Genomic DNA, 25,969 nt, shown 5'->3' on the forward strand with positions numbered 1-25,969 from the left:
ATGACACGAGTCAAGTAATGACAAGACATTGCAGTATTCCATGCTGCAGTCCTGCCTCATCTCCCACTCCCCTTAGGAAACCAGAGAAAGCAGGATGAGGTGAGACCTTTGAGTTTCGTTAGGGGTATATAGAATTCATGATGATGGACACATTTTGGAATTATTGATACTAAGACAGGTCCTGCCTAGTACGGTGGCTGGACAGCTCCGGGGAAGCAGAGATTCCTTTCTGGGGGATGAGAAGGGAGTTCAGAGCATTTTCTTCTTTTTCTTATCCCTTCTTCCCAACAGATGTGTTGTGTCAGAAGGATCACTCTTTGGGGTGATGTGTTATTTGGTACTTTGTTTGAGGGGCATTGTGCACTCGGTGATTGATTATCAAGGTGGAGCTCATTATGTTCCCCGGCATGTCTCACCACTTTCCATCTGGTGGACTGAAGTGGAAAGACCCTGCCACGAGGGGAAGGCACTGAGAGCAGGGCTTTGTGGTTGGGTGGGCTTGGGTTTGAGCTTTGGCTCTGCTACTTCCTAGGTTTGTGACCTGTGTAAGTTATTTCTCCTTACTCATTCCCATCTTCCTCATCTGTAAAACAGAGACACTTGTGTTTACCTCCTAAGTTGTCTTGAAGATTAAATGAGAAACTATATGTAAAGTACTTGTAAGAGCTTATTAAAAGATAGTGGTAGCATTCATTGTAGTTATTACTATTGCTGTAGATATTGAGCAGTGATGTTTTCATGGCAAACCACCCCCCACCTCCAGCTCTATATAAACTAGCAATAAGCCACTTAGCCAAAGTTAAATACCAGCAAAAAGCAAGAAGCCCTCTGTCCTCTCTCCTGTACTTTTCAGTGTGCGGGTGATGATGCTCAGGGACACCATTGTGGAGGGTGGGACTGGACGTGCAGGCATTGGCCACTGAAGCTGACCCGAATGTAGACCAGGGCTTTTCTCAGACAACACAGGAAGCAATCACCTTGCATCCTCAGAGACAAGCATGGAGGGGAAAGTATGTGCTTATAAGAAAGAGAAACAGACAGGAGGGACGCAGAGATGGGAATGAAGGATGGAGGGAGGGAATATGAATTAATTTGGATTAAATGGATGAGAATCAGAAGTATTTATTTGGAATTGGTGTGAATGGGGCACATGGGGAACTGAAAACAAAGGTGATAATTTATGTGGTGTGGATGAACTAAGAATAATGAAAAAAGCATGAAAGATGGAACCAAATTAAGTGCAGATATATCAGGGAAATGGACTAGTAAAAGCTTGAGGGCAAAGGTATATGGTGCTGGGAATTCAAGATGAGTCTGCTGATAAAAGTGAGTGGACAGGCAAGAGCTGCTGAGGAATGTTGAAATGAAGTTTAAAAAAAATGGGTTCTGGTTGGATTCAAGCAAGCTATTTTAACACAGGGCTCACTTTAATGCTGCAAAAATACTTCCTTATTTTTCAGTTAGGAAGTGTTTGGGGACAGAAAAAAAAAGGATAAGCAAACCATCCAGGAGAAATATTGGCATTTTGTTCTTTAGAGAACAGTTGTATATATGCTCTCTCTTCTATATATGTTGATATGTTGAAAAGGAGATAGTTGCAAAAAAGGAAATGAAATCCAATGTGCAGGTCTTTCTTTGTGCACAAGAAAGACAATACTTTGTTGGCAAGGTAAGATTGCTTGCATGGAGGAATTTTTTAAAGTGTTCTTCACTCAATCTTTATATAGACAGAATTTAGAATTTACTGAGCTGGAAAAAGTATGCTCCCCCCACTCCACCCCCTTGGGCTGTTCTTTGAGGATGCTGAATCCTTTAAACTTTTGCCCTGGAGGATGTTAGACAATGAGGTGATTTTTTTTCCAGGTAGCAGATGTTCAAGTTGGTAGCTAGGGCACAAATACGGGTTACCCAAGGAGGTGAAGTTATGGATGGGGAGCCGGGGGGTGGGGGTGGTGGAAGAGGATTATGCTGGGACTGGGACAAAGGGAATATTGTGAAGCAGCAAAATCTCAGTGAAAAGAAGCATATAAAAATGGACACGTGGTTTGTTCATCGGGATGAGCGCTAGTGCAGACACGGGTGGAAGATGTACTTCGGTAGCCGAGCCGCCACAGACCTTTCTCCTCCGCTCTGTTTCTGCTCTCTGGATAATATCTTTTTCTTTCTCAGTGACTCAACCATTACGATCATCTTCTTGGACTCAGCTAAATAATTCTGATATTTTGATGCAGGAGAAACCTTTACTTTCATTTTTCTAAAAATCAATTTATTGTGCTCACTTTTAGCAAAAATTAATTTGTTAAAATGTTAGTAGATGCTGTGCAAAAAAAAAGTTCTTTTTCACATTTCTTCTTGATCACATCTCGGATGGAAAAAAAAAAAAGCAAAAGCCTGATGCTTTGTGTTAAATGAGCAGACTTTTCTAGTATGGAAATTCATATAAAAGGATGTTCACATTTGTACTAATAAGAGTGAGTCATGTTAGTAAAGTCAGGACAAAGGGTGGCAATGAAGTCTTTGGTGGCCGGTCACAGAGGAGGAAGGAGGGAGGAAAGAGGCCATGTCCTCACATGTGCTAGTTGGAAGGTTCTCTCTGGGGACTGGGGTTACTTTAGTGTAATCCATGGGTGGTGATGAGAACATTGTAGATTGTGCAGTGAAGGATGAAAAGGATGTTTTCAGACGGTGATACACGCGTGCAATTAGCATTTTATATCTGCTTTGGGCCAAGTCATAATTGATCAAGATGTGGCACAATCTCTTAAGTTGAATTAGGGTTTATGGAAGTGGTTCGTTTTTAAATGAAAAGGTGGCCTGAAATATTACAAACAGAAAGGTGAGCGTTGTGTTTAAGAGGCAAACCAAAGTGGTTATGTTATACATGTAATGAAAGTTTGAAATATATTTCTTTTACTTATTCAACAAACAGTATGAAGCACTTGCTGTGCATTTTTTGAAGTCTTCTACAAATATTAATCCTTTTAATCCTTGTGTTCATACAATGACATAGGTACTCTTTTTATTTCATAAACGAGGAAAATTAGGTCCAGACAGGTCGAGCAACTTGTCCAACCTCACATAGCCCCTAAGTGGTTGGGCCAGGACTGGACCAAAATACTGTTGCCCCAGTCCAAGCTCTTCTGTGCTAACTAATGAAAGAAAAAGGAGTCAAATAGATATTTTTCTTGATAACCGATTATTAAGAGGAAATGAGAATCATATAGTTTAAGTACCAGTCGACAATGAGAACTACTCTAAGTGTCTCCTAAATAGATAAGAGGTGGGAGGGACTTTGAAACAAAGTGCCTCATCAAGTGACAAAGACCCAGAGCGAGGAAATTGCAAAGGATGGTCTTCCATTTCCAGGCCCATTATTGTTACTGCTATAGCTACCATTGCCATGGTCATTACTATTAAACCATTTTTTAAACCTAAGTATTAAAGAGAGACTTTCTTGTAACAGTCCCAGTGGACTCATTAAAGTGACAAGTGTTAACACTCTGTACCTATGAAATAAGAAGGGCAAACGTTATCACGTGTAGGGGAAACTGAGGATCAAAAGTATGAAAATGTCTTAGCCCAGGTTATATGACCTGCCGGGGGCAGAATTAAAATTCGACCAATATCTCCTGTCCCCTAGGCTTGCGTCTCGTTTGATAGATCACCTTGCATCTTATTTACTTTGTTCAGTCGGTCATTCCATAAACAGGTCTCCAGTGCCCGCAGCTGTCGGGCACTGCGCCGTGGGGGGCCAGCAGAGGAGGGAGGGAAGGCAGCTTAGAGAACTGCGAGCGAGGGCTTCTGTCAGTGGCCAGCAGCAGCACGGGTGGCTCCGAGATAAGTCACCTTTCTCTTTCTGGACAGGGTGTTTATTGATTCTGTGCATGTTCTTAAACGATGCCAATGTGATAATACACTAATGTATATAAATGGAAGCCCTAATTCAAGGTCAGGCATATCAGCAGGACAAAAATTGAATACCTCAGTCTAGAACGCTAGGGGACTCATCGACCACATTCAGCCTCCTTGGTGCCATAGATAAGAATTCTTTGATTTTATACAATGGCAACTGAAATAGGGCAATTCTAAGACATTAAAGGGCCTTTAATATTCTGAGACACGTGGCTGCTGATGTTTATCCATGTGTTGAGGCAGAGACTCATTAAACCCCGATTATGGGATAGAAACTAGAATAAGGGTTAACTGTTCAGTTCATGAGGTGGAGAGAGTTTAATAGGAATGTTTGATGTCTTGGATTTAGCATATTCGAGATTTAGGAGAAAGGGTTTGTAAAAGGGAGTGTGAATGAGGTGGTGGGAAAGGATGGGAGAATTTTATGGTTCAGAAAATGACTTCGAGTTTCACCACATGATAATTTAGCAATTAATTCATGCTGGCTCTTAACATTTATGAAGATAAATTTAGGTAAACATATATTGGGCAGAATATCTTAAACTCAGCATATGCACAATGAGCACATTTATTTTATCATTATGATATAGTAATAAATGTAGGCTTTGTGAGATGCCTATTCCAGATGTCCTTTTAATGGATAATTAGTAGTCACACAGTAAATAAACATGTTAAAATAAGAATGGAGAGCAAAATAAGAACATGAAATTAATACATATTTCATCATCTGCTATTTATTGAAAACCTGCTGTACAAGACACTGTTCCTTCCCCGTCTCTGAAGACCTTGCTTTTTGATGGAAAAGCCTGAAATATATTCTTCATAAAGTCATTACATTTAGAAACTGATCCCAAGTTGAATTTAGTAGAAATTTCAGCTAAAACCTTGAAAATGGATCATGAGAAAACACACTTTTCATGTAAGGAGGTTAGTTCTGGTAAGTGAGTGGAACTCTTTGGGAATCCCACTGACCATGGCCTGTTTGTAATGGGACTCAAAGCTCTGCCAGGCTACTCGGGTGCCAACGGAGAGGCTGGGTCTTTCTAACGAGACCGTTTCGACTTGTCCCCACCCTAGTAGAGATGAAGTGGATTGCCCTGGGCAGACCTGCTTCTGACACTTCAGTTTCTTCCTTCCTCATGCCCCATCTTATACCCGATGCATTTCTGCGCCCAGTCACTTCCTGCCTTTGAAGCCTTCCTTTACATCAGAAAGGATCTGGTGGCCATACACAGGATTGGTAGATGACACGTCCATCAGCCATTGTAAAACACTGAAATCTTTCATTATTATTTTTTTAATGTTCAGTTGCAGGAAACTGTTAATGGAATTTCAGGAATCTGCAGGCAGGTCGGAGACAAGCTGGGGGTGTGCTGGGAGCTGGAGCAGCACGCCTGCCTCCCTCGCACCCTTTTCCCTCCCCTGCTACTAGGTTTTCCACATTTTCTAAGAGTAACTTCTGTTCAAACACTAAAAAAAGTAGTGTATTGTTATGGCAGCTATGAGGCTAAATGTTAGTAGAAGCAAGACCCTTCACAGCAATCAAATTAGTGACTTTTGAATGTGCTGGTTATTTGGCCAACCAGTAATGGCGTTGTTCCCCATTCCTGCCGTGTTCAGGCGCCAGTGTGAAGACGTGACTAGCTTTTATAATGGAGGTTAAGCCACTTAAATTATTGAAGAGTGTCTGTAGTCAGGATAAGTTTTTCTTGGTCTGTTGCATGTTTCTGTTCACCCTACCTTCTTCTTTATCCTCTGTGCTTATTGACTTGGGGACTGACCAGGATTCGACCTCTTACGCTTTTAGAAATGGGAGACCAGGATGCCCCACTGCCAGTTCCTTACGGAACCGAGGGCCAGCTTTGTCCCAAATCAGGCCTGCGTGGCAGACACCCTTCCTTTTGGGACTATACATGTGTTCCTTCAAAGGTTATGAGTTTTAAAATTTTTAAGTAAATTTATGTTATAAACCACTCATCTGGTATCAGAAACCATAACCGAGGCTTTTTGTTGTTGTGGTCATTTCTACCTTCAGAACGTATCCTCTTCCCATTACTAGAACTGATTTAATTTATGGAATTCAGTCATGTCAAACAGTACTACGCATAGTATTTTCAGGCAGCCAGTGTACAATTTTAAAAAGTCCCAAGTTTATTAAGACGGCATAGTTTCAACCGCTTCACTAGGTGAGCTAAAGTTGATGAAAAGCCTTTTGCTGGGAGCAGGAAGCCAGGAGCCACCGTCCTCTGAGAAAGTTCTTTTCCTTTGCGGTGGAGTATCGCCCTATCGCCCCGTTGGGTGTGTAACAGTGTATGTTGTCTTTCTTTAGAGCAGCGATTTTCAACCCATGCACTGCAAGAACTATTGAAACATTCAGTATCTGACTATTTAGTCAGGGGCACTGACCTCTTTTCCCTTAGACTGTCAAATAAAAAAAAAATGACAACAGCCAACACAACATCCACAGCCATCTGGTATGGATGAATCAAAATCATACCTGTTTGGTTTTTTTTTTTTTTTTGGTCAGATCAGCAAAAATGTACTTTTTGGTGTGCTGCAGAATTTTAGTAATTAATTTATACATGCCATGAGATGAAAAGTTTGAAAATTGCTGCTTTGGAGCCTTTGCTGTTTTCACAACAAGGCAATTTTGTGAGAAGGACTATAGATTGTTCCAGGACTAAAGCCACTGTCAGGTGAGGCAGGTTCTAGGAGTTTCATGCAGAATTACATAATCTGTGCCCTGATGAATAGAACCTAAGAAAAAGGTTGAGCCTGATATGTATTTTTAGTATATACAAGAGTAGCAAGATACAGTAAGAAATATTTCAAGATAGCTGTGCAGTAGTCCTGTTTAAAAGTTGTCTGTCTTAATTTTGTGTGTTTATGTGATTTAATGTTGCCTCACTGGAATTCATTAATGTGATTGTTAATTTCTAATACGATGTTTGAATCACCTGTACTCAATGCCTGTTGTAGAAAGGAGATTATGATTCTTCATATTGAATTCTCAATTGGTCATGAGCCTATTGAAACTAGTATTGGTATTTTAAAAGAAGCAACAAAAGGTACATCTTCTTTCTCTGATATTGGTAATAAGACATTTTATTTTCCTAGTGTTCAGCAGAGAGTGTCAGAAAATCAATATGAATAAATTCAAGTACATAGGATTCAGCCTATTCGAAAATGTAGTGAATGGCAAAATGAGAGTACGCATTATTAATTTTTTTGCTTCACCCACATGTAAATATTAGCATGAAGAAAAGGTACCATAGACTACTTAAGAAATTTAGGCAGAAAGCAGTCTGCTGGCTTTTTTGGTTTTTTGTAGGCTTTCTTTTCATTCTTTGTTGTTGTTTAGTGTCTCAAAGCTTACAACTAATCTGAATTTGGAACTAAATACTGTCATTACAGAAGATTTTTTTTCTGAGTTCTTCCAATTTCTCTGGGGACAAAATAATGGCCACTTGAAGCAGTGGAGAAACAGTAATTAGGGCAAATAGTAATACTGTGCATGATTGAGGAAAATGTGAGGCAGGGAAGGAGAAATGCAACAGACAGACTTGTACAGCCTGTTACTAGGAAACCACATCAGCATTAAATACAGTGTGCTAATTGGCTATCCTGTTTCTGCCTGGGTACCAGCCTGGGCCTGCTACACAGCTGTTTCTGCTCTTTCTGGTTGCTAGGTAACTGCATCATTTTTTTCCCCCCACCCCTTTTGTGTTCTGGAGGCTAATTGGCTACTTCTGCTTCTGGTGTTGCTGCTGGGTACCAGTCTGGGCCTGCTGCTCTGCTGTTTTCCAGAGGGATTTAATGGGGGGGAGGGGAAGGAAAAGGGAAGATATGCTGGCAATTAATGGAGCATAAGTGCAAATTCTACACAATGTCTGGCACCTGCGTCCCCTCATCCTGCTTTCTCAACTAAATCTTTCAGCTATGAAAACACATTAGAATCTTGGAAGTGTTTCTTTTCTCTGCCTACCTTTTGAATATGGTTCAAAAGAAACAAGACATTTGAAGACTTACTACTTAAATGGTGGATTCAGTCTTCTTAAGAAGAAACTCGCAAATTATGACACACCTAAATTTGATATGGGCATGATAGAATTTGCGCAGACATTAAAATGACTAACTTTATTAACAAGGCAGCATTTTTAACATATTAAGAATAGTGCCACTTTATCTCTTAAATGGTCCAAATTCCTTTGTAGCCATGCTTCTTGATATCAGACAGGTTTAAAGTAAGAAATAAAATGGACTAAAAATGATTACAAGGTTTTCCCCAAATGTCATATTCATTTAGAAGGAGCAAGGAGAAGCTTCTAGGCCCATGAATTTGCATTCTAGATTTCATTCCTGTCGCGTGCACAGCACGTCTCAAGTACTTTTTGGTGATACATTGTATTTATGTAGAAATAATGCATGTTTTGCACACCTTATTTTCTCTCCTCATAACAAACAAATGTGGTACAAAATAAATCTAAAACCAGCTTTGTGATTTAAACAAGGGTAATTACTTTCCATATAGTTGTATCTCCTATTTAAGTAGAGCTTTCCGTTTCAGCAATATTGACATTGTCACTGGAAGTGTAGGGAGAAAGATCCTTTAGAAGTGAAGTGATGCTTCAAGAAGGTTTCACTTTAAATAGTTGAGAAATGTATGTAAATTGGGGCTCCTTGAAGAGGCAACTTCATCTCCCAGGGAAGGAGCTCTTTTACTGAGAAAACTCAGAGCATGTTGTGTGACTATTGCTGTGACTACGCACAGCAATAGTTCTCAAAGGCAACTCTTACTTGATGCCAGTGGCTGGTTCTGGTTTCCCATACTAATGAGACCTTCCATCCGCGACTGAAAGTGAAGCAGGAGGACCTCTATTCTGAGCAGTAAGCCGTGCCACTCTACGATCGGATCAGGCTCTGTGGAATCATTCCTGCTCAAAGCATCCTTAAAATAGATCGAAGGCCTCAAACGAGGCTAGGATGATGGAGAGAATATGCCATAGATCTTAAGGAAACCAGCTAGCTGGTAACGATCAAACTGCAAAAGGAAACCTTATTATCAGAGGATAACTATGGAGCAGATATAGTCCTATATCTGCTACTTTTGAGAGGACTAGTTGTTAATCACTCAGCAGTATTGGTTCGTTAAAAGACCTAGCCATTTGATTATGAGGAGCTGTCATAAGTCAGAACATCCCCTTCATCTCTTGACAAGTTTTATATCATCTTTGGGAGGAGGTGGTTTTGATTGTTTCAGTGTTTAGTCTTTGTTAATGGCAGAGTGTCAGAATAACAACTTTCTGTGTGTTATTGCACACTGTCCCTTGCTAACTGAAGCAGGACCTGGGGCGAAAAGGCCCCCAGTGTCTGTCTTGTCCACCACTCTTCAGCCGTCCCTCACTGTGGTTACGTGTCTGCATTCTGGCTCTGGTAGGACCTGGGGGACTCAAGGCAGCGTCTTTGAAAAGGCCGAAGTAGTCCTGGGTAGCCTCAGCAGTAAACGAACACCAGTACCCACTTCTGCGCTGCTTCCCTGTGCTTCCAGGCGGGCATATCTTTATTCTCTAGACGTCTGCGTGTTTAGAGAGATAGTGGGAGCACAAGCACACTTTGGGGCTTGAGGAAGGGAGGTACTCCTCTAGCTGCTTCAACCTTAGGATTCCCCTCCCTCACAAAAACTTGCTTTGCTAATTCTCCTCTTCACACAAAGCAGCCACCTCATGCACGAGGTGGAGCAGTTGACAAAGCTGGGAAGAGGTATCTGATGACTGCTGGCTGCCCAGCAGGGCTGCTGCTCACCCGTGTTATGCCTTCGTGCAAACCAGACAGAGGTGCTTCTTCCATGGGCAACCACTGCCTTTGGGTTCAGCCCCTCAGCCCTAGGTGGGACGCCCTGCACTCACCCCTCGGGTGGCTGCCTGCTCGCCACAGGAGCTGATCCAGGTCGTCGGGCCTTTCTGACCCTTCTGGAACTTGTGAGGCTGATGAGGTTCAGGCAGGAACATGAAAGTGACATGACTGGTCAAGGCGGATATTGACGCGTCCTCTCAATGGCTAAAGAGGCCATTCTGTGCGAGGGCAAAGCTTTTAGCCCTGCCGATCTCCCCAAATGTGAGACCATTAGTTGCCTAATGCAGCAATTCTCAACTTGGGCTGATTTTGCTCCTCAGGAGACATTTGCCAATGTCTGGAGGCATTTTTGGGTTGTCACATCTCGGGGGAGTTTGCTCTGGCATCTAGTAAGTGGAGGGCAGGGATGCTGTTCACATCTGATAGCGCACAGGCCAGCCGCCACCATAGCGGCGACAAATGTCAGTGGTGCAGAGGTGGAGGAACATTGGCCTAGCGCAGCCTTGGCTGTTCTCCAGGTTTTCTCTTTGGGTTACGCTGCACCGCCAGCAAAATCCATCCTCATTCTTTTAAGAATACCAAACAGGTCTTGCCTTCCTTCTTCTGATCTTCTAAAAGTTGACTAAATATAAAAATTGTGCCATCTATTACTTCTGTTGGGACTCAGTATCCCCATCTCTGCCGGAGGCTCCGCTTTGTAGCTGCCACGTTGTGATGGCGGCTGTTCACCGGCCGTCCACTCCCGCTGGCGGTAGGCTCCTGACCTGTGCGGCTGCGAGGTTTTGCTGAGGCAGGGGTTTGGATCACAGGGCCTGCCAGGCTTGTACGTGGGAGGGAGGCGTTCAGCCAGGAAATGGGCCCAGCTGACCAGACAGTAACGATCATTTCCTACCTGTCCTCTCACGGACAGCAACCTCCCTGAATCAGAACTGTTGTTTCCCATCAGAAAGGAGGTTGACTCCTAGGGCAGAAATAAGACTGAGGATAAGTGTTTTCAGCAGAAAATAGAACTTTTATTGGGAAAACTGTATTGAAGTATGTGGTACGTCAGTACACTTCCTTTCATTCACTATTCCGGTTCCAGGGAGAAAGGCGCTCTCTCAGGTAAAAGGATTTAAAAGGCATCATCTAATGGACGTGTACTTTATGCTTGCATTTGTCAGGAGATGTGAATTATGTATTGGCCCCTTCAGCTACATTCATTCACATGCATAGAAAATAACATTGTCGGACGTGTCATCCCCAGATACAGTGGACAATATGCTATTATAATTGTGGGGCATTGTCCTAGCTGTTTGGAGATAATACTGCTGACATTATTCTTCTCATACATGTCAATGTGGCTGTAGGGAGTGCGTGACATCTGTGTCTTTCACACAGATTAGCTTATCCCCTGCTGCTTGGAAAGGTTGCGATTAGTGAGCTGGCCTCCTGGGGTCCTGGGAAGTGCCATGTTTTGGGTCCCAGTTGTGGTTGGACCTTAGTTTTAAGTCCTATCGGGAATTAGTAGTGTTGATCTTGAAGACCGGGTGTGGCGATGGTTGTTTAGTCAGCTCCCCCAGAGCAGATGTGCTCAAGAAAGGGTAGGCTGAGGCACGCCTACTTAGATCAGCTTTGGGAAAGAGAAGCAATTGAGTATCAAGCCTGGAGTGGGTGCCTGCACATCATGGCTTTATGCAAGTAAGCACGCAGTGACCACGCCACTTCCACTGCTCTGTATAGCTTGCCAGCCGCTTTCACATCCCTCATTTTATGTAGCCCCCATCTACCTATGTGGAAAATACTCTCATTATTCCCATTTTACAGATGAGAAAACTGAGGCTCAGAATGATTTGTTTTTCCCCGAAGGTTTCTCTGCCAAACTGTAGAGCCTACCCCATTCAACAGAATTTCCTTTAGAAATCAGCTATTTTTCCTTTAGAAATCAGTGCTAAATTAAAACAGAATAGAATCAAACTTATATTTACGGTTCAGCAAAACAAATCGCTTAATATTTGCCATCCTACTTATTTCACACATATGTGAGTTGTTACTTGTCCAATGTGACAACAAATTCAGAATAGCTAAGAAAATGGAATGACTGTCATATATTCTATTTTGATTGAACTTAAAAATCCTTGGTCTTGATTGATTTTTTTTTTTCTATTTTAAGAATGCAAGCTAGTGTTGAAGATGCAAACAAATGCAAGGTGTTGATTCTCAGGATGATATCTCACTACCAGTGAACTGCATAGTTTAGAAGATTTTTGGAGAGAAATTGTAGATGGAAACTTCTCTCTGGAGTCCTCTCTTATCAGTGAACTGGAAAACCCACACAGAGGTGCCTTAGAGAAGCTGCTGAGAGAAGCAGCTGGGGGAAGCCGTGGGTAGGCAGGTGTTGGTGTGTGGGTCACACGTTGTTGTCGTAGGCAGATCAGAGTTTTTCTAGGGGAGTTTGAACAAATCACTCTTAATTCTATTTTTATTCATATGATAAATGTGTAGTTAAAGATAATCCTATTTTATCTCCCTTTTGTCTCACTTATATGGATGTGCTAAATGTCTTAAGAGAAAAACACTTGCTTGACACCGGAATTGCAAATGCCCATGACAAGCAAGGTCCCAGACCCAGGTTGAGACTTGGCTGCTATGTGCAGCCATTGCTCCTCCATGTTCACAAAAGCCCATGCTGAGGAGCTGCTTTCTAACTAACACCCCGCCAACCGGATCAACAGGAATCTCCCAGCGATGGGCGTTTGCACCCTCTTCCAGAGGTCTGACGAAAGGAAAGATGTTAGCACCGAAAGACGAATTCCTGGAAGGTACAAGGAATAACACATATGACCACTTATTCAAAGGCTTATTTGCCTCCGAACAGTAGATCGGTTTCTTTGTCCAGTCTCGTGTTCCTGTGCATCTTGGCATTTTCAGATTTACTTTCCCCTTTTATTTGTTCTGCCTGCCGAAGAAATGATGGTAGTAAATCGTTATGACTGGCAGGACCCCACTCCCATTTCATAGTCACCTTTCTCTTGCTTAGGATTTGCCACTAAGCATTTAAAAAGCTTTCTCACCCACCTGTGTGTCTTTTGCCCCCTCCCACAGGCAGACCTTGAAGTTTCTCTGTGGTTTTCCTTGGCGTCCATCTTCTCCACGGAGAACGGTTAATAAGCAGAGGCAGGGACTGGAAAGAATCCTTGCAGCCAAAGGAAACCTTTCATACATCTTCCCTACTGCTGTCATCGTGTGAGCTGGGAGGACCATAGGCACAAAGCTTATGGGATCAATTACCACGCGCTCACTGTTAAACATTTTTTTAATCTGTTGTGAGAAGAATAAAGCAATAATTAAAATTAACTGAGCAGCTTTTGCTGTATTGAGGCGTTAAATCTTTGTGTAAACACAATCACATTGTGCAAACATAGTTCTTTTCAGTTGGCTGATTTAGACAGTGAAACCACTGAAGTCTGGAGGTCTCTGGGTCAAGGGCCCGTTTTGCCATGGTTTGAAAGGTCACCTGCTCATTTGTGTCTCTGCTGTGCTGCACAGACGGCCCCGAGCGGGAACGATTCCTTGCCCGCCGCGGCACAAAGAGGAGCTGGCTGGCACTTGGCAGATAGTGGTCGGAGCGGAGGGGGCAGGAAAACCGCACACAAAGCAAGACTGTTGAACACGGGCGGGTGGGGAAGTGCTGGCAAGCCCCCCTGGCCCCGTTAGTGAGGCAGCTCCAAGGTGGAGAAAACAGCAGTTATAAAATATAAATGTGTTTATTATTACACTGGGCCCGTGCTATATAATTTTATACACACTCGTATTGGTGATTTATGGCTGCGGCTCCGTATGGAGAAGCTTGCTAATTTACCCAAATTGATAGGGAGGCTTCTGAAGATGATCAAACTGGAAGGAGCTGTAACTGAGAAAAAATGTTCTCCTAAAACAACCAAAACAAAAAAAAATTTGAAAAGTGGCTGCTATGTCAGAGGCATCCTTTGTTCATTTACTTTAATAAGCTGTGCTTCACTTTAATTATTCATGATAATGTGTGTCCTGGAAGGAGCGTTCCACCCGTGTCCCCGCAGCAGTGGCTGTTACTGCTGAAACAGCCTGCCCAGCTTCTCTTGCGATTGTCGCGTTTTTCCCAGTGAGAGGTGAGGCAGCTGGAGGGTGGCAGGTTTACGCATACCTGCTGCCCCTTTCTGCAGCAAAGGAGAGAGGTGGGGAAAGGTGGAATGGTCCCAGGCCAAGTTTGGGGCAGACTGGTCCTGGGCCTGTGTCATTGCCCTGAACCCTCCCCAGGTAGGGGGTGATTTTCCCGTCCTTGAGAGCAGAAAATGGAAGTCTAGAAAAGCCCCAGGGTAGGCAGCTAATAAGTTCGGGTCTGGCTCTGAAGTATTTGGAGCCTCCTGCAATATTTTGCTGGAATTCCCCAGCAAGGAAGCCAGGAAGGGGCAGAGGAGCAAGACCTCCTTCCTCCCTGCTTCCCCCACGGCCCGTCCCATTTGCTGTGTTTTCCACGCGTTTCCTGGTCTCAGCAGCTATTACCCTCATGGTTTCCGACAGCTTCCCTAAGTGTTTTTTGTCTTGGCAGAATCTTGAATTACTTGTTCTGGGAGCTCTTCAGAAGGAGAGCACTTTGGAACAGCATGCACTAGTTCCAGAGTACCCAGAGCATCCATGATTTATGCCCCTTTCAGAGGAACTCCACCGTGACCCAGGGTAACCTGATGGGCAAGTTCTACCCGAATGTTTAATTACTAAAGGGGAGGGTGGGGCTGAGTGGCCGCCCACACTCGGCAACAGAACCCTGGGAGGCACTCCCGATACGCACCCTTTATTTCCCCTTATTACATCCGTTTTCACATCTCATTGGCACTGCTTTCCATGTTTTGTATCTGTTCACTTTTCTCCATCCCTGCTGCTAGGAGCAACACCATTGCTGCTCCAGCCACTACCTTGTCTCTCCCAGACTGTCGTAGAACCTCCTGCAGGGTCTCCTCACATCAGCTCTCCTCCCTCTGCAGCCCCTTCCCCATTTGGTGGCCAGAACGACATTTGTCAAATTTAAATCCAGCCATGTTATGCCTCTGTTCAACATCTCACAGTGGCTTCCATTGCTCTTCGGATGAAGTCCACATTCTTAAGTGTGGTCCCCTAAGAACACTGTGCAGTGGAGACACATAGTGTCAGCTATGCGTGCGATTTTAAATGTTCTAGAAGCTTTATTTTAAAAGCAATTAGTTGTGCTAATTCAATCATTTTAATATTAGGCTTTTATTTAACGTAATATATCCAAACTTATCATTTCAACATGTAATCAATATAAACAGTGATTAATGAGCTATTTCACATTCTTTTTTCCCCAAGTCTTTGAAACCTGGCGTGTGTTTGGTACTTGGAGCACATCCCGGTTTAGATGGCTCACATTTCAAGCGCTCAGGAGCCATATGTGAAATCAGATAGGACCGAGCAGGTCTTCGAGCCTTCGTGGTCCAGCCCCTGCCTGATTCCTCAGCCCCATCGTGTCTCTCCCTCCCTTAGGACACACACTTCAGATCTTCCTCTTCGCCAGTTTCTGGGTGGGGTGTGGGTGACGATATGGCAGAGAGTGAAGAACCTCTCACCCTGCTAAGGAGTTTGTGACAATAGCCCAACACCGAGCCGGCTTCATTTCACCTTCCGCGCTGCAGCGCCTTCAGGCAGCCGAGGTGGGGTTCAGAGTGAGGTCCTGGCTTTGCAATTGGCCTTGGGGGTTTCCACCTGGGTTCGTTTCTCTAGGGCTGTGTCAGGGGACACAGATGATTTTTGAGAAAGTGAGGGGAATGAAATGGAAACACACCGGTAACGTGAATTTGTGGTTATCAGCCTCCTCTGAGGAAAATTAACTGCAACTTAGGTCCTGTAGCATGTGATACTGTTGCATGAGCTTAAAGATGAGAGCGCGGGACCTGGGGCAGGAAGCTCGAGTTGTTGGTCACACCCCTGTTTCCAGTCTCAGGAGATGACATTCCTTTACTTACTTATTTTTTAAAAGAACAGTTACTGTATGGGTGCCTCTAAATTGTTCAGACACTCTTTCCAGTTGAAAGGTTTCTTTTATCTGCAAATATTTCCAAAGGAGATGTAAACATTTATCCTGCTGTGATTGTAAGTAATTAAAGAAGAGGCAGAGTGAGGTAGTGGTTAAGCCTGTAGACTCTGAAGGTGGGACAGCCTAGGTTTAAATTGTGACCGTACTGCTTACACATTGGCAAACTTGGTGAGTGGCTTCATTTCTCAGTTTCCTCACCTATAAAGTGGAATAAGATAAGAGCATGCATCTCATAGGGCTGTTGCGAGGATTAAAGGGGAGAATATACATAAAACCCGTAGTGTTTTGTAATGCCCAGCACATAACGCATGCGTGATAAATGTTAGTCAGTAGCACATTTCCCCAGGATTTGTAAAACACTCTCCTCAGTCAAGGTTGGGTGGAGTCAGGGCACAGGGCTTGGCGCAGGATGATCGTTCAAGGTAGATTCTCTGGAAAAGTACATTTACTATCTAATTTGCATACAACACTTTGTATATCTGTGTGAGAAGACAAATAATAGACATTTCATCAGGGTTTGATTCTACCACCCATGTATCCAATAGAAAAGCCAAATATATTTCAGCGAATACGAGACCTGGTAAAATACGAGGTCTGTCCAGAAGGTATCTACTCATGTACTCTGAAAAATAGAGACATTTACTGAAGAAGATACAAGAGACTTTGTAGCTGGGTCAGTGATGCCTCAGTCCCCTTCAAAGCAGGCACCTTGGGACCTCACAGTTCTCCCAGTCACCATCAGCTGCCCCATGTATTTTCCTGAATCTCATAGACAGTCTGAAATCTCTTCCCTTTCCAACGTGATTTGAGTTGTGGGGGAAAGCCAGAAGTTGCAGGGCACCACATCTGGGCTGTGGGTGAGCTGAGTCACCTGGGTGATTTGATGTTTCACCAAAAAACTCTGCACCAGATGTGATGCATGAGCAGGCACATTGTCCTGATGAAGCTGCCCCTCTCCAGTTGCCCATGGCTGTGGCCTCTGACTCATCGGAAATGTTTCCTGGAGGAATGTTCAAGCGTAATGCAAAATTGGATGCAGATTTGCTGCTCTGCTCTCTCAGTCATCTTGACTGCAATGGCTACACAGTACAAATGCTCACTCAATGGTGTCTGCCACCCCCACTGACTAGTACAGTGAAGTGTCATTGTTCACACATGCGCATTCCAGTCCATGCTCCTTGGCTGCCAGGTTATAGCGATGTCACACAAACTGTTCTCATTATAATAACAATGGTGGACTTCTGGACAGACCTGGTATATACCATATTTTAGTGATGCACTGGCTTTGGGCTATTTTCCTATACTTGGTGTTTAGTTGTGGTGTTTTGTCTGGTTCCTTCGGTGTTTTAATCAGTGACATTTTGCTAGTTGAAGAGTTGAGGCTTGAGGTGTCACCACTGAAAAGAAAGACCAGCCCCAGGAGGTAGCCCGCTCCTAACACTTTAACCTTGATCTCTAACCATCTTAGCTAGAACCAGGTGATTTCTGGCCTTTTCTTCACCAGTGAGGTATATCTGGGCACTGGGTGTTGATAAGAGCCACCTTGAATTAAAATGGATTGAATAAAGGTGGGTTGAATGCAGACGGATTTTTGTTTGGACTATGTTAATAATCTCGTGGCTTTTATAGAATTTTACAGTATGCACGGCACTTGCACACAGGTCATTTCTCTTCACACTTCACAGCAGTCCTGTGGGGCCAACGTTCAAGAAGGGGATAGCCCCATTGTGCAGAGGATGAAAGTGAGACCCAAGAGTATATAACTTTTCTAAGATCACACAGTAATAGGAAAAGCTAGGACTAGAACCCCGGTCCCCTGATGGTGAGTTGTGTATGTGTTTTCTGCTAGGCTGTGCTTGGACACGTGAGACAGTATTAACGAAGGTCTGGCGACTGTTGTGAAGAAAAGAAGTGAGATGTGAAGTAATGTTTATATTGCAAGTTCTGGCCATTTGAGTGTGTATCATTTATTTGTGGCTGTTGCCTGTTGAACTAATAAGAACATAAATGAAATTATTTGTGATGGAGACACAAGCCAACAGAAACTTAAAGAAGATGTAAGATTCTTTTTTCTCTTTCACATAAAAGTCCAGGCTCTCAGAGGGCTGTGCTCCAAGAAGCTGTCAGAAGCCCAGATTCTTTCCATCGTATTGGTTGCCCGTCCTGAGGGCTTCCACCCTCAAGAAATTGCCACGTCCACGCAATTCAAGATGGCTACCCCCAGGCCTACTTTCTAGGAACCTAGTTTTCATGCAGCTATAAGAGAATGCAGCTTGAAATTGCACTTGTCACTTCCATTCACATCTCATCAGCTAGAGCTTGGTCCTGTGTGAGCACGCAACTGCAAAGGAACTGCGACAGGGTCTTCATTCTGGGTGGCAGTGAGCTCAACTAAGTTTGGGGGGATCTCTTAGTCTAAACAAAAGGAGAGAATGGATGTAGAAGGACACGCAGAGGTTGCAGTTGCCACTGTGCTCTTCAGTCTTCACAGTTTCTTTTTAGCCTGCCATGCAGACATTTTAACATGAAACATTTGACATCTGAAATTCTAGTGTATACATGGTAAGAGAAAAATCCTACTTCATTGCAAAATCAGTATAACTGCGTGAAACCTGGGTCCCTGTGGAATGCCAGCAGTTTTGATTGGAAACAATGTACATTTTGCATTTTGTGACTACTGCACTATTGGAATCCTATGAAGTGACTAGGAAATTAATTACTTGACAGAGCAAGCATATAGGGTCTAATTTACCACATCTTAATATTTCTTATATCATTGCATTGTCTTTTTTGTAGCATGTTGAAGATTCAGTAGAAGAATGAAGAGAAAGTGTTTTGTAGCCTTGGGTTTGGCACTGACAAAGTCAGGACTGTTTGAGGTTAGAGAGATAGAGGCTGACAGATTGCATGAGGGTGTTTCTGCATATGTGGGTGTCAACATGTTTGTGCTGAATTGTTTGCAGATTAGGGTGCACGCACGTGTTTCTGTGTTAATGTGGATTCCATGGGTGGCTTTAATCATTGTGTTTTCTTATTATGGAGTAGCAGAACAAAGATGTGGGAGGATTTAGGCTACAAGCTCAAAAGAAGGTTTGAAAGGACTAGTAATGTATGGGTATGTTTGTCCGATCAAGTTGATCAAGGGCCTTTGGCATGTCTCTAACTTTCTGAGTCTTGGGGATACTTAGGTCATTAAACATGGCCTTCTGTTCTTGAAGGTGCAGGTGTGCCTCTTACCGCCTCTCCAGTTCACTCCTGAAACTCCTTCTCATATACTCATCGTTCATCTCAGCTGTAACAAACTGCTGACTTCCATCTCTGGGCCTTTGCACATGCTGCCCCTTCTTCCTGAAATGTCCACCGTTCTTGTCCCCAGCATCCTTCAAGTGTCCATGAGGCTTATCTCCTCTGGGACACCTGTCCTGATGGTTCTACAGCATCTTAGGGTCCTCCACACATCTGTGCACATGCCTTTATCAGACACCGTGGGTCTTGTGTTGCTGGCATGCAAACGTGGGCCTTTCCCACCTGGGGTGCCTCCTCTGCAGAGACCCTTTCCTTGTCCCCTCAGTCTCCAGCAGGGTCCCTGCTCAGTACGTCTTAGAACCAACGAATGATGTTGGTTAAATCCAACAACTCATCCGACTGGAGAGGCTGTATTCTTACCATCTGTGAATTAGACGAGAAGTCTGAGTTTTCTTTCTCACCTGTGGACAGAGATGAGGTGTTTTGGAGATAATGCATGTTAGGGCTTATGAATCTGGAAGGCAAGGTGGTAATGAAGTTTTTGTACTGTTGATTTCTGATTAGCCACCGATCTCTTAATTAGCAAGCATCATACTGAGTGCATATAACATGCCTGAACCTGTACTAGGTGTTGTGGGTGATGATGAGGAGGCAGGAGAGAAGGCATGCAGCCCAGGGCCTGGACACTCATTGGATTCTTAATCCAACTTTCATTTGGAGGTGTAAGATGTCCCAGATTGAAAATTTTTAAGTACTTTTCATGCAGTATGGGTGGGGAAAAGCAGGGCAAAGGATTAGGCCATAAAAAGATAAGTATCTGCAAGAAATAGTAGATAACAAAGGGTAAGAACTCAGAGAAAGTTCTAGTTTTCTGACCACGAAATACTTGAGGCCCACATGGCATGTAGAAGACAGACACATTCCGAGTAGAGGACATCCTAGTAAGTGGGAAAGGCTAGGGGGCGCTGCTCGGGCTGTTGGAGAGTGAGAGGGGTTTGTATGGAGTGGGGGGTGGATAAGAGGAAAAAAATGAGTGAGGTGGTTTTGTGGACATATTTTCCTAAGTACATAGGCAATGGTATGTGAAAAGCATCTGTCTTGAGTTACTATTTGTCAACATAAACAAATTTTTCTTTTGGGTTACTCTTTTTTATACTTTATACCTGGGTAAGGTACTTATTTGGATTGCTTTAGCTAGTCAGGCAATTCAGCCTCTAAAAAAAAAAGTGTTTGATCATCTTGGAAGAGAGTTATGGAGACAAACTGATGTTTTAAATCTTGACTGAGTTAATATTTGCCTCTAAAAATCTCCAGGGAATTGGATCCCTGCCTTTTCAAGCTGAATGGTAGCTGGTCAAATTTGGGCTTCTGGAGGGTTGATATAGTTACCTTTTTAATTTTGGGATAAATTGCCTTATAAAATATTGATATGCTTAGCCCCCTTCCTCACCATCTGCATTTATATAACCAGGGAATAAAAATTAAGGTTAGCTTTAGCTTAATCATAACAAAGTCAGGATGCTGAAGCCAATCATTTGATAAACTTCCAAAGTTGAATCTGAGGTGGTTTGGGGTTATCCACTCCTATGGGGTTTTGAAACACCATGGATCCATGTTTTTTATATGTACATCAGATCTGTAGCAGAAAGTTAACTTTGCATCCTAATAGTAAATGATTTAAATTTATATTTTCCAATTTTTAGTTAGAAAGAAATTTAGTTAGCAAAAAAAGAAAAAAATGAGTGTACTTGGGACAATAATTTGGCATCAGCCACTAATGTGATACGTGCCAATTGATGACTGCCGTGGCCCTGGATCAGAGCAGGTTTGATTTAACTTTGCCTGCCTGCCCTCCTATCCTGGACTTCATGCCCTTCCTTCCCATGGCTCCCGGGTACCCTGTAGTCTCACCCTGCCCTCAGGCTCCCCTAAGTCCTTCCCAGGAAGTGTCAGGCGGGCCTGCGCTCTGCGAAGCTGTGGGCTCCGCAGTTACTCTTATTTTCACTACCACACTCCATGCACCAAGAATACATTTCTGGCTGTCCCCACTTGAAGTTGTACACCTGAGTTGCCAACTTCTGCAACTGATTGCCTCTTTGGGGGAAGGGCTCCCATTCTCTGTTGGCTTATTTCTAAAGGGTGTACTTTTGTACTAGAGGTATCATCACTTTCAGAGTGGCTAGGCGATACTTTTGATATTAATTTAGCTTGGAACATGTGTGAAGCAAAACAAACATTTCTTCATTCCTTAAATTAAATTTTTAAAAGTGATTCAAAAATTAATGGTTTGGTCATTGTGGTAGTAATCCACTATTCCTGCATGTGGCTATGAGTTTAGAGCTCATATTTTTAATAATAAAGTTTCCCCCCAAATATATCAAATTGAATTGTGGAAACCTGGCCCACAAAGTAATATCTTTACTCCTAAACGGACGAGACATCTTACAGATTAATTTCACGTAAATTCATGCATTGTCATCTTGACGGGGGAAAAAGGTAGATGTTTTAACACCTTTTTTCTTCAAATTTAGTATACTTAAACTTCTAAGTGGACATTAAACTCTTTGGAATGATCCCTAAGAAGCTAATAAAAATAATGTTTGAAATTATTAATGTGGGACAACAACAACAACAAAAGCAAGGAAAAGGAATAAAAACAAAACAAGGAAAAATTCAAAACAAATTAACCACAGCGCCAGTGAAACATTTGACCGTCATGTGAGAACGTGAAACATTTAACCGTCATGTGAGAACGTGATGTTTCAGGTGTGAATGTTGACATCTGAAGTTTTAAGTAAAGTCTGCAATTTTGGAGAATTGCATTTGTAGGAGTTGTGGGGTTTTGTTTTACTTTGTTGGGGAGGGGATTAGCTGTACCTCGCTCAGCCCGCTGAACAATATTAGAGTACTGTATACATCTGTATTTAAGTAAAAAAAAATTTGACTTTGAAAATATTATGAAACTCCCTGGCTTATGGGAAACATGCTGTGGTATCTAAAAACACATGTATTGAAGTCACAGGTTGCGCGTTGCAAAAAACCCCACGTGCCAACAGCTCTTCCAGCACCTGGGGTGGTTGCCAGATTTTGGGACAAACCAACCCAGTCTTCCTCCAGCATTTCAGACAAATTCACCATGAATCTAACACTTCACTTCTAAAGGAACATTTTGGAAATGTTAACAGATATTAAAATGGAATATGGCCCCAAAGGTTTGTTTAATCCTGTATATTTCCTGACTATGCTTCCGAGGCAAGATGGGCGTGAAAAGTGACTCACTGCGATGCCCAGGCTCCACTTTAAGCCTCGTGCAGAAGCCCTTTTGCCCTTGCCCAGAGGTGATGGAGGTCTGTACCGTAGCTTTCTTTGGCCTCCATGCCTGCACACTCCCTTTTGGTGTCACCATTATCGTCAGACTCCTTTTATCCATTTGGGACTTTGTAGTTGACCAGTCAGTGCCATGTGCCAGATCCCATTGAATCTCCCTACCTATAAGGAAGCAGAATATTTGTTTTTAATTCCTTCTCCACACAATTAAGAACAGAAAGTCCCAAAGAAGTTACTAGACTCTGCAAATCCACATTGCTGTTACATGCCCAAGACAGAACTAGAAGAATCTGTTTTGAGATTATTTACCTATTTTGTTTTGATAACGGATCCGTTTTGAACCACTAGAGCAATAATTCAAGCTGCAATGAGGCATCAAGGGAGGCTTGCCCTAATGGTCTGCTCCTACAGCGGCTTGGGGGTTCCTCTCCACAGGTCCGTGCACATGCCCTTATCAGACACCATGGGTCTTGTGTTGTTGGCATGCATGCATGGGCCTTTCCCTGGGGTGCCTCTGCTGCAGAGACCCTTTCCTTGTCCCCTCAGTCTCCAGCAGGGGACTCCTGCCCAGTACGTCTTAGAACCAACAACTGGTGTTGGTTAAATCCAACAACTTGTCACACCGGAGAGGCTGCATTTTCACCATCGGTGAACTAGATCGGAAGTCACACTAGTTTACTTTTCCTGCCCACCTGTGGGCAGAGATGAGATGTTTTTGGAGATAAATACTTGTTATAGCTTACATATCTGGAAGGCAAGGTGGTAACAGTCTTTTGGGCTGATTATGGAGAAAAGTTTAGGAAGGGTAAGTGAGTGCTTACGCTTCAGTTAACAGTTGGATTTCCACATAGAAAATATATTTTAAACCAATGCTGTCCAAAATAGAAATACATACAAGCCATATATGCAATCTTAAATTTTCTAGGAACCACATTTTTAAAAAAAGTAACAAGAAATAGGTGAAAATATATCCAAAATATTATGATTTCAATATAAAATCAATAAGAAAAGATTATTCATGAGATATAGTTACATAGTTTTAAAATTCGAAGTCTTCAAAATGCAGAGTGCGTTGTGTATTTACAGCATATGTAAGTCCCTTTAATGGTTAAAGTGTAGTTTTAGCCCCAAAAAAGAGTATAAAATATAATTTATGTTGCTTCAGTTTTTAAATTTTAATTAGAATTAAATTAGAAGTTCAGTTCTTTTGTCATGTTAGCGAGGTTTCAAGGGCTTATAGCTGCATGTGGCTGGTTTTCAAGAGCTGTGGGATCAAACAACCTTTCTCACCTGTCTCCGTACTGCGGCAGGAGCTACACATCACTGAGGATGGGATTTAAATGTTAGCATACACACTTCTCAACAGCCATTGCAGGATGGGGATCCAGGCCTTGGGGAGGGAGCTTGACCTAGGCAAGTTATTGTTGTATTCGCTGTTTAGGAATAATAAAAAAAAAAAAAGAGTAAATATCTGTATGCCCTGTAAAGTGACAAGTGCTTTGTGCAAAATGAACGACTCAGATGCTAGCACCTAGTAGGCCTTCAGGTGAGGCAGTAGTGGATAAATGAAAAAAATCAACACGGAATATAAGTAATGAGTACACATTCTGTGTTATATTATAGTTATATATACTTTTGAAATTCTGGGAAATAAAGCCCTGGTCTCATTTTTCATCAATCACCTAATCTAAACACTGTGATAAAAAGAAAAGATTTAAGATTCAAATGAAAATTAAGAGAAACTCAGACAATTTTCCAAAGCAGAGTTAAAAACTTCGGGTGTTTTTAGTTACAGCACATACACATGAAAAGGATTGCCAGTGGATGGAGCAATGCTCACTGCTTACTGTTTTCCAGTGTTCAGAAAGCGTAGTGACATTCTCTCTTTCTCAATGTCCTTATTCCCCAGGTGGCTGAAATTCTCTCGTGCTGCTGAGTGTGCTGTGAAAGCAGTTGATGGGTCTTTGCTGATTTCCTCTAGACATCCTCAGTGGCAACATAAACCCATTACAAAGTATTCTTCCTCCTTTCCATTTTGCTTTTCCATTTCCTGATCTGCAAAATTTCAGGCTCCTAATCCAAGTCCTAAAGAGACCGGGACCTTGACATGCCCAGATAACAGACATCTAGTAACCACATTTTAAAAAAATAAGAGATAGATAAAATTAGTTTTAACAACAACAACAAAAAAACTGGGCATGCCAAAGTCCTAAGTCTCCTTAGGATTAGAAATTGGATTAGGAATTTGAAATTGTGCAGGTCAGGAAATGAATGCAGAAAATTTGCATTAGTGATGTTTATTTTCAAGGGACTTTTAAACCTGGAATGCAAGAGTCTGACACATGTTCATATTTCATGCTAGAGTCTGTATCTTAAAGGCAAGTTTATACTGCAGTAGTACATTTAGCCTATCTCATATGCTCTCCCAAACACGTCTTCACCGAGAGCCTTTACAAATGCGTTCCATAAAATGACGCACTTGGTCTCCCAGAGGGGCTGTTGCCCAGGAGACCGGGATCCCGGGTGTAAGATGAATGTTTCAGGATACTCCTTTATGAGGCCTGGGCAGATAGGGAAGCAGCAGAAGTGATCTTTGATTGAAGGAAGATTAAAACCCATTGTAGAGCTCCACATTGCCCCTGTCGCAGAAGGGCGGCCAGGTTTAGACAAGCAGGCGAACAAGCAAACATTTTCTACTCTTCAGCCAGTTTAGTACCCGAAACGAGAGGGACTGAAATCACACAGGCTGTCCTGCCTGTTGAGAGTGCTTGGGTCTTTGCTGCAAATCAGGGTGCTCCGTGCACTTAATGCATGCTACCGCATCGAGCTGGGCCTTGCTGTAGTGCTTTTGGTGTAACAGTGACCAAAACAGATGCCTGCATGAAGCTTATGCTCTAGCAGGGGAAGTAGATAGAGTACGAAAAACAATAATCTAATTATAAAGTGATTAATGACATGGAGAAAGTGACAGAATCTGCTTTTTTTCCAGAGGGTGGTGAGGGTAGGTCTCTCTGAGAAGGAGGCATCTGAGCAGTGATATGAATGAAGTGAGGGAGCCAGAGTGCTCCAGGCAGAGGAAGGAGCAGGTGCCACAATGCTTACACCAAGGAGCGGGTGTACCACAATGGTACAGCAGGTGAGATAGTAGGCCCTGGTGAGTCTGGGGGGATGGGAAGGAGATGTGATTAGAAAGGTAGGCTGGGGCCAGATCCTGTAGACTCTACTCCAGGGCCTTACATGTTTTCGACTTATTCTGAGAGTGCTAGGAAGCCACTGGAGCACTTGCATTTTAACTGCTTGCTTCTTCACCTTTTTGGGGTCTTAAACTTATTCGGCGGTCTGGTGAAGCCTGTGGAACCCTTTGCAGAGTAATGCTTTGAAATGCATAAAATGAAGTCCAGAGGATGTCACAGAAACCAGTTATATGGAAATCTCAAGGATAAGGCGCCCTGTAAAGGACACGCATGCTCTGCTTTACATTTCCCGAGGATTTCTCTGATGCCTGGAGGTGCAGCAGGCTGCAGGGGCCGAGGTCGGACGCGGCAAGACCGGAGCCCTTGCAGC

At 43.0% G+C, this 25,969-nt stretch overlaps 1 protein-coding gene across 4 annotated transcripts in view; it reads left to right on the forward strand.

Moving 5' to 3' along the window:
- KLF7 (KLF transcription factor 7) overlaps window positions 1-25,969 on the forward strand; it is an 86,747-nt gene that overhangs the window by 43,053 nt on the left and 17,725 nt on the right. The window contains exons 3-4 of one of the 4 annotated variants that reach the window (XR_005085365.2): window positions 12,314-12,566; window positions 12,850-13,103. The exons of 1 other annotated variant lie outside the window; for it this stretch is intronic. Coding sequence is in view for 2 of the 3 variants with exons in the window: in XM_037165935.2 (XP_037021830.2) it covers window positions 12,314-12,381 (68 nt within the window). In the remaining variant the exon portion in view is untranslated. 2 more of the 4 variants (XM_037165936.2, XM_037165935.2) reach the window with 2 other exon arrangements.

The sequence above is a fragment of the Artibeus jamaicensis genome, unplaced genomic scaffold (assembly GCF_021234435.1).
Source record: "Artibeus jamaicensis isolate MK-2021 breed Jamaican fruit bat unplaced genomic scaffold, CSHL_Jam_final contig_1015, whole genome shotgun sequence".
In the NCBI taxonomy this organism is placed as follows: Eukaryota; Metazoa; Chordata; class Mammalia; order Chiroptera; family Phyllostomidae; genus Artibeus; species Artibeus jamaicensis.